The sequence below is a fragment of the Zerene cesonia genome, unplaced genomic scaffold, assembly GCF_012273895.1.
Source record: "Zerene cesonia ecotype Mississippi unplaced genomic scaffold, Zerene_cesonia_1.1 Zces_u006, whole genome shotgun sequence".
In the NCBI taxonomy this organism is placed as follows: domain Eukaryota; kingdom Metazoa; phylum Arthropoda; class Insecta; order Lepidoptera; family Pieridae; genus Zerene; species Zerene cesonia.
In genome coordinates, this window is record NW_024045136.1 from 834,256 (window position 1) to 843,277 (window position 9,022).

The following is a 9,022-nucleotide window of genomic DNA, read 5'->3' on the forward strand; positions in this document are numbered from 1 at the left end:
TGTTATACCTTTAGAAATTAAAGACTTCTTAACGTCATTTATTCATTATATTATTAACCCGTCGTTTCGAACACTACAGCGAGCGTGGTCACGACGAAACATGACCAAGCTCCTCGCGTTTAAAAATCGGTTAAAAAGTTTTTAATTTCTAATTATGCTTATGAACATATATTTTTCAGACATCATTTATGGCATGTTAAATTTTGTTGAGGCACCTTTTCATGTTGATATTTTGGTATGTTTTCTATATTGCAAATATCGTAATCGTAAATTTTATGCCGGGGGACCCCGTTGGCGTTCATTGATACGTTGGTAGCTACTCCCTCGGGTTTATGCTAGATTTTCTATCTCAATATATAAAGTAGGTATGTTTACCACATACATTTGTTGTGAGATCTGTGCATAGATATAGTACATATCTATGAGTCTGTGAATTAATTTTGACAGATATATTTTTAACCTGCAAAGTTGTCAAATTTACATTTCATTTTCTTGTAGCGAATTCTGAGCTATGAAAATAGATGATTAATGAAGTGTTTGTGGTTTGTGCATGCTCTTTCCCAAACTTTTTAAAACTGAACTAATTTAACACAATATACACAATAATCATAAAACATTAAAATGAGTATACAAGTTGACATAAAAGCTTTAGTATCACATATAGTAAAAGGAGACGGTTTGGATAAATGTCGTATTTGTATGGGAAGTACAAAAGAAGGTCGAGTATTCTTAGGAGACACAGTAATGATGGACGAAGGAAAAGCAGTTACACTGGCCGAAGTACTCGAAAACATAACGGGAATTCAGGTATGTCATAACATTGTTTGTATTGCACACAATTATTTGCGATAAACGGAACGTTCAACATCCACTTTTTGACGGTACAAAATGGTGGCAGATAGTATGCAGTAATTTCGGAATGTATTTTGCAGTTTCTCTTTATTATTTACGATTCCGAGTAGCAAAACATGTCTACTATCTCAAATACGATATGCATTTGAAGCCTAAAATATTTCAGCATCTTAGCAAAAGCTTTAGTTCTAATTTAATTAACGAAGTAAACAATCGACCGTACTGCACACAAATTTTTATATATGAGTTATTACATGGTAAAATTACGTAGAAAAAAGATGCAAACCGTTCCCAATATGGACAGTATTCTTAACATCACTTGGAGTCGTGACCATTTGACTAGTCCAAATGATTACAGATGCAGTTGCAAGACGACCTGCCGGCAGGAATCTGCACAGCATGCTCTGTATCGGCTCTGAGCGCAGCTGAATTCCGTGCATTATGCCATAAAGCAAATTCACAATGGGATATATTCATAGATCTCCTAGAAAACCTCCCCGCGTCGACAGATAAACAAAGCACAGCAATATTTGCTGTGATAAATAAAAATGAAATGATGGTCATTGATGATTTCAATGAAAGAGTATCTCGAGATACTGCAGCTACGAAATTAACTGCGCATCTCTCAGGAAAACCACAAAGACACACATACACATGCACAGAATGTTCTAAAACATTTAGATATCCCCACCAACTGTATATTCATTTAAAAGAGTCAACGGATATGAAAAGAGCATGTTATGTTTGTGGAGATATAATGATTAGGGATTTGTTGGTTCCACATTTAAATAATAGTCACAATAGAAAACCTATAGAATGTAAAGACTGTCCGGCACTTCTTATATCTTATGATCAGTATAATGAACATCAGACTAAATTTCACGCTCCGAGTGCAAACGTATGTATAGATTGTGGACAATCATTTCAATCAATAAATGCACAACATGCCCATATGTCTATACATACACCAAAATCCTGCCCCAGATGTGATAAAATATTCAAAAACCAAAAGTGTTACATACATCACTTCAAGAATTGTTGCATAGATAAAATAAAGAAAACAGCTGTATCCGTCATAGGCAAAGCACCCTTCAGAGTTGGTTCACGAGGCAGTGTGGACAAAACATGCATTTGCGATTACTGCGGTAAAGCATTTGCCGGTAGGAAGATCATATCTGCTCACATACAAATTGTGCATATGAAAAATACGCACCAACCATGCATTCATTGCGGAAAATTACTAGCAGCGGCTCATATGCCGGGGCACATGAAGTCGCATGACTTCAATCACACATTTAAATGTGACCAGTGCGGGATGGTTTTGAAGTCTCGACTCGGCTACGTACAGCATTTACGCTTGCATTCAGGTGAGCGGCCATACGCATGCGAGCAGTGCGGAGAAACATTCTCAACGTCGTCGAGACGTTCAGAGCATGTACGGCGAACGCATAAGAAGTCTGAGATCGTGTTAAAACACGCGTGTACATACTGTGCGGCGAAATTTCGCCTTCCCTACCGGCTAAGACGTCATCTGTTAACCATGCATTCCAACGAATGTGATGCACCAGAGATGAAATACAAATGTACAGTGTGCAATGAGAGATTTGGTACATGCAGAGGCTTGGTGCACCATAGCAAAAAGCATCAGAATGTATTGCTATTTAAAAGACAGATTAGAGATGCTGAGTTTAGGGTTTTGAATTCTACTTAACCATTGGTTCATACACACTTGGATGATTATAAATGTGATAATTAAATAAAAAGATCTGGAATGAAATATATTACCTGCAACTTATATTGTACATTTATGATGGCTCCATCTCTTCTATTCTCTATGTATATTAAACTAATGGTCCGCCCCGGCTTCACCCATAGTACATATATAGCCTATAGCCTTCCTCAATAAATGGGCTACCTAACACTGGAAGAATTTTTCAAAGCGGACCAGTAGTTCCTGAGATTAGTGCATTCAAACAAACAAGCTCTTCAGCTTTACAATAATATTAAGTATAGATTCCCATGCCACCATGTTACTTACCATACTCTTGTAAAAAGGCCAGACTGATTGTTATGAAATTTTGTGTGTATATCGCGTAGATCTGAGAAACAGCCAGTGTCTAATTTTCATACACCTAAATGATAAGAGTCAAACAGAACAGCGTTAACTGGGCCAGCTGATTATTACATACTAGCTGCGCCCCGCGGTTTCACCCGCGTAATTCTGTATCCTGTAGGATTATCGGGATAAAATGTTGTCTATATGTTATTCCAGTTGGCCAGCTATCTACGTGCCAAATTTCATTGCAATCGGTTCAGTAGTTTTTGCGTGAAAGAGCAACAAACACAAACACATCGATAGTAGGATAGGATATAAAAACTGAAATGATATGTCATCTTGCCTATAATCATCTTGCAAACTTTCGCATTTATAATATTACATAGTAGGATAGGATAGGATATAAAAACTGAAATAATATGTTCTACTTGCTTGCTCTAATATCAATGTGTGATTAATTGGTCTCTTTTTGTTTTATCCATATAAATACATTCACATGAAGGTAAATAAAATTCTTTATTTTTTAATTATGCCAACAAATTGGGCCAGCACGCACCGGAGATGTACCACACCCCCACAGTAGACCGACGTGAAATAGCATTCTGTTGTGTTTCGTTCGGTGATTGAGGGAGCCGGAGGCCCATATTCTTGTCCTTACCCTTCCCAGTCCTTTCCTTTATTCCTCTCTCCAATCCTTTCTTTATCTCTTCCCCAAAGTGAGTTTCCCCAAGTCGGCAATCCATTTGTGGAGGCGTAAGATCTGCAATGACCCTTATGCCTCTGTAAATGTTCATGGGCGGTGGTAGCGCTTACCATCATGCGTCCCACTAACTCCATTGCCGACTGTGACATAAAAAAAAAAATAATACGAAAGAAACCCTGTCTGTCTCTTGTTGATGCCTAATATTGAACTGGTTTGAATGAATTACGGTACCAAGATGGCTTGAGACCCTTAAAAAGACAAAGATAGATTTTTAGAATTATATATCACTGCATAGTATAAAACGAAGTCACTTTCTCTGTACCTATGTCCTTATGTATGCTTTAATCTTTAAAACTACACATCGTATTTTGATGGGGCTTTAATTAATAGACAGAGTGAAGGTTTATATGTATCATAATATCTATTATACTACTCCGAATCAACGCTAGCTAGAAAACTATAAAACATAGTCGCTTTCTCTGTCTGCCCCTATTTATTATATGCTTAAATCTTTAAAACTACGCAAAGGATTTTGATGGTTTATTTTTAAATAAATAGAGTGATTAATAGAAGGTTTATACGTTAAATAACATTTATTAAACTACTCGGAAATTAACGCATGCGAAGCCGCGGGAAAAACCTAGTTACGCTACAAATCTAAACTATCGGTGTTTGTAGATTCGAAATTTTTGCGCCAATTCCATACAGTAGATATAATAGACCTTAGGGCGTAGACTTGCGCCCTAGGCTTCAATATTATGTACTTATTCTATGTGTGTATCTTTAAGTTTTCTATGTTGGATGTTGATACCTGTAGGATAGTTCTCAAACACCATATTCCCAAATCTTATCGATGTTATGTTTACAATATAGACAGGTATATTGACGAGTAAATATGAGAATAATATTAGTATATTTTATTACAATTTCAACGATTCATAGTTCTGTATTATGAAATTAAGCATTGTAAGGGAAATTATATCCCTTTATCGTCTGGTTTTTATACGACAAAATCATCTCTAACCCATAAACACATACAAAAATCACTTTTTAACCAATTTAATTAAAACAAGATAGTTCAAAACGTCAACAACTAAGTACTTGCTTCGTTATTATTATTATTTATTCATTCTTATCTATTTGTCATTTTTATAATAGTATTGCGGATTTCTTAACGAGCTTTCTGTTTTTCAGATGTTGGATGAAGATATGTGCCCCAATGGAATATGCGCAGCCTGCACAGACCTAGCAAAGACGGCCTATGAATTTAGAATTTTAGTCCGAACTTCTCATAGTTTCTGGTTAAACTGCTTCAACTCCATAGACATACTTTCAGAACGAAACAAATGCTCCAAATCTTTATACGCTATCTTCAACGAAAATCTCTCATTGCAAACCGTCAGGAACTTCGACGGAAGTGCGAAAAATTTCGTCAACCACTTTCTAAATCAGCCCAAAAGGGAGAAAGCAAATGACAGGCACGATAAGAAACAACGGATATCTAGGAACGGCCCGTCATGCTGTTGTACCGATTGCGGCAAGGAATTCCACAGTCCATACTACTTGAATCTGCATTTGAAAAACAGCAGCGAAAAGGAAGCTTGCCTGCTGTGCGCTAGCATGTTTAACAGAGGAGAAGAAATGAAAAATCATTTGGCCAGTGTTCATAAAATTGAAATGTTATTGTGCAATGAATGCCCTGTGCTCTTGAAAAATGCTCTGGACTTGAAGAGGCACCAGAAGAAGTGCCATACAACGAACGCCTACACTTGTACTCATTGTGGGAGGACGTTTAGCAGGCAGGCCTCTTTCGAGCTGCACGCTCAAATGCATATGGTTAGGACGTGTCGCGCGTGCGGTGCTCAATTCACAAATCGGGGCTGTTACCGTGTTCATAGATCGAAATGTGAGCCAGATGCAAAGCCCGACTTAAAAACTATCCCTAGAAACAAGCGGTCGAACGTGCGCGATCCAGCTACCTTTATCTGCGATTACTGTAATAAAACCTACCATTCACGGCCTCAGTTGCAAAACCATATAATTTGGATTCACATGGACGTACGGCCGCACCAGTGTCAGTGGTGTGGGAAACGTTTCTACACGCCGGCCCGTTTAGCTGAACACAGCGTTGTGCATACGCGGGAAAGGAACTTCGGTTGTGACATTTGTGGCGCCAAATTGGTGTCCAAAATGGCGGCCGTTTACCATAGACGAAGGCACACTGGTGAAAAGCCATACGAATGCGAGGATTGTGGGGAGAGATTCATTTCGTCGTCACGAAGGTCAGAGCATGCGAAACGGAGGCATGATAAAGGCACCCGTCTGCCGTGCTCTCTGTGTTCAGCCAGTTTTGTTAGAACACACGAGCTTAAAAAGCATATAAATAAATCGCATTGGTTGGACGACGGTTTAAAAAAGGAAAAGGAATTGTCGGAAATTGTGAAATAACAAAAATAAAAAAAGAACTATTGCTAAACAATCGACAGTGATCATTGAATGTGTTTTAAGTATAGGGACTAATTTCTGGTAATTGGTGAAGCTAAGTGTATGCGGGAGTGTACGGATTTGTATTTTTTTAATGAAACATTTTCTCACTCAAAATTGTTAGACAAGTTAGTTTGAGAAATATCTTTGATAATGATGAAATAGACTTCCTGTATTTTAATTTTTGAAATTTTATCCTATGACATTTCTTTTGTATGTATTGCAAATAATTATGGATTATTTAAATTTATTTAATAAATTTTTAACAATATTGATGCTTTTTATTTTCATGGCAGGTGCTTATGACTATTATATATGCCTACTAAGTTATCTGTTAGCGTTGAGAGATTATCCTTTTTTTTGAATTACATTGATAATTATAATTCACTAGCTAGAGCCTTCGGCTTCATTCACGTGGTATGTACCCAGGCAACGTAGTGAGATTGTTTTTTAGGTTTTTTTTGCATTGGAAATTATGTACATACTACATTTGTAATAACTTCGTAATTACTTTCACGGCCCACTGCTAGGGTTGACTACGTACATTTGTAGTGCAGGCTAGGTTATTTTAATTTTTTTGATACAGAATTGCCATACGAAACTCTGGCCTGAGTCGTGTAGACGAGTGAGCGAGATGTGATTTGATCTGTTTTAGGAGTGAAAATAAAAAAACGACCGCTGCCGTTTTTAAATACATTATTGTTTGTGCATGTAACCCAGTCTTTCGTATTGATACGTCAGTGACTGCAGATGAAAATTTGAGTACTTCTTATATTTAAAGTACTAAAGGTTTCAATACATTACATCACATTTTAACCAATTGATAAAGACAAGACATAAGACAATAAGTGAAAATATACATAATCAAATTGTAAAAATTTGTGCCCGAAAATAAGACATGACCACAGATAACATAATGCTATACTAGGCTTGGCCTAAAGGTCTCGCAGATTATTAAATCTTATACTTCTTCTTCTCTTTGTTAATTAAAAAAAAATACTTACTCAATTGACACATGACAGGTATGCTGACAGTGACTACTGACTAATGACAGATCCAATAAAACAATAAGGGCAGTGGGCACGGCTGCGCCGATTTTGTGCTCTTTGTATATCAAATATAGTTCAAATCATGGCTTTTAAAAGTGATTTAAAACAGTTAGTAAAACCATATTATTGGGTTAATATTCTACTCAGTGTATCATATGTATTTGCTAAACGGACAAATTTTACATGTGAATTCTTGTTCCCAAACGCCGACTGCGAACTGGACAGTCGCGAAACGGAAATCCTATTTTTCTTAATTATTGTCGTAATGCTGAGAACTCGGAAGGCGGGGAGTGTGACAATGGTCAATTATTTGTCGTCTTCATTCGTTTATACCAAGATCGCTAATCTAATTCTATGGTTATATGCAGATGTAAGGTGCGTATATTTATTTTTAGTATAACCCTGGGATTGATGTATATTTAACTGTTACTATTTACTGTTACAATATAACAAACACGAGTTTTATATATATTCTAAAATGTAAAGTAAAGTAAAATGTATGAAGTATTTGTTTGTTTGAACACGCTAATCTCAGAAACTACTGGACCATTTTGAAAAATTATTTGACCGTTCTTGCGTATAAGATATCTGAGTGCTATAAGCTATACATGTACCATGGGCAGAGCCTGGACGAACAGCTAGCAAAGTATAAGCTTCCTGCTGCCTGTCTATCCCCATATTTTCTTTGATCTCTTAAGATCTCTTATGCAACAGATTTTGATGCAGTTTTTTTTATATGTAAACCAGCCCATATACAAAAACTAGGAAGGTTCACCTTCATGGGCTGCAATATACTAAATAATTTATTAAGTTTTAAGTTTTAAACTGATGGGTTAGTGGGAAAATAATAATGGATTAAGTGGATATACTGAGATTTATTCATAACCCAGTTAACACAGCAAAACAGTTGACACAAGAGAGAGTATAATATAACTACAGATTAAGAACAATATTAAAACATAGACAATAGCTCCAACTAGTGAGCTATTAAGATAGCTTTATGAAAATTTACATTGTTTGGTTTATATACTAAGTACCTGGATGGCCGAGCTTTGCTCGGTACTTTTTTTTTTTTTTTTTACTGTAATTATTCACCAAAAAATAGTATTATTATTCGCCAATAGATGTCAGGAAGAGTCATAATAAATTGAGACTACTCAAACGCCACCTATTTGTTAAAAAAGTAAGTTTAAGTCGATAAAACACGAATATGACATTTTCTAAAAAAGATTCCTAGCTAGATCGATTTATCGCCCCCAAAACCCCCTATATACTAAATTTCATGAAAATCGTTGGAGCCGATTCCGAGATTCCAATTATATATATATATATATACAAGAATTGCTCGTTTAAAGATATAAGATTCTAACATAAACAAAGGAGGTAATTCTATAGAGAGGAATGTAAGATAAAATGTAAGAGTACTTCTCCCACTTCCGATACACAGAATCTGATTAAAATACACTCTATAATTCCACTTATTTCCAGATATGGCATTCCGTATGGTGCAATCCTCATACTATCAGCATTACTCCTCCCAGAACCAACTTACTCTGGGCCAGAGCTGATCACATACTTCCGAGGGCCCCAGATTTTGGAGGATGAGCTGAAGCACCACAAGAACACCACGTGGCTGGTCTGTCTGTACGCTGCATGGCATCCGGCGTGCGTGAACTTTGCCCCCGTGTTCGCGGAGCTGTCAGCAAGTTACAATTTGGACAACTTCAAATTTGGAAAGCTGGATGTCGGCAGGTTGGTTATAATGATCCTGTAAGCAGCTTTACTCGCATCGTAGCCATAATTTTGGACTATTTAGTTTCAATAATTTAATTTAATACTAAGTGTAATAACGGTAGTATAAAATAAGTAAGAAATTAA

The 9,022-nt window shown here is 36.5% G+C and overlaps 2 protein-coding genes across 4 annotated transcripts; both read left to right on the forward strand.

Annotated features, from left to right (window-relative positions):
* Nucleotides 1-476: 476 nt before the first annotated feature.
* LOC119838956 (zinc finger protein 501-like) lies at nucleotides 477-6,313 on the forward strand. 3 transcript variants are annotated; one of them, XM_038365110.1, is made up of 2 exons: nucleotides 477-807; nucleotides 4,806-6,313. In XM_038365110.1, the coding sequence occupies exons 1-2, from the start codon at nucleotides 622-624 to the stop codon at nucleotides 6,057-6,059; spliced, it is 1,440 nt and encodes a 479-aa protein (XP_038221038.1). In that variant the 5' UTR covers nucleotides 477-621; the 3' UTR covers nucleotides 6,060-6,313. The 3 variants fall into 3 exon arrangements, with proteins under 3 accessions (XP_038221038.1, XP_038221037.1, XP_038221039.1); XM_038365109.1 differs by lacking the exon at nucleotides 4,806-6,313 and adding an exon at nucleotides 1,211-3,366; XM_038365111.1 differs by lacking the exons at nucleotides 477-807; nucleotides 4,806-6,313 and adding exons at nucleotides 818-1,109; nucleotides 1,211-3,366.
* Nucleotides 6,314-7,150: 837 nt separating this feature from the next.
* LOC119838881 (thioredoxin-related transmembrane protein 2 homolog) lies at nucleotides 7,151-8,918 on the forward strand. Its single transcript, XM_038365024.1, has 2 exons — nucleotides 7,151-7,519; nucleotides 8,633-8,918. Exons 1-2 carry the CDS (start codon nucleotides 7,227-7,229, stop codon nucleotides 8,916-8,918), a joined length of 579 nt encoding a protein of 192 aa, XP_038220952.1. The 5' UTR covers nucleotides 7,151-7,226.
* The last annotated feature ends 104 nt before the right edge of the window (nucleotides 8,919-9,022 follow it).

Bases quoted from the DNA above. Each gene is read 5' to 3' on its own strand.
- LOC119838956 (XM_038365109.1), top strand. From the start codon at position 622: ATGAGTATACAAGTTGACATAAAAGCTTTAGTATCACATATAGTAAAA. The intron at 808-1,210 runs GTATGTCATAAC...AAATGATTACAG, and splicing joins AAAACATAACGGGAATTCAG to ATGCAGTTGCAAGACGACCT.
- LOC119838881 (XM_038365024.1), top strand. From the start codon at position 7,227: ATGGCTTTTAAAAGTGATTTAAAACAGTTAGTAAAACCATATTATTGG. The intron at 7,520-8,632 runs GTGCGTATATTT...ACTTATTTCCAG, and splicing joins TGGTTATATGCAGATGTAAG to ATATGGCATTCCGTATGGTG.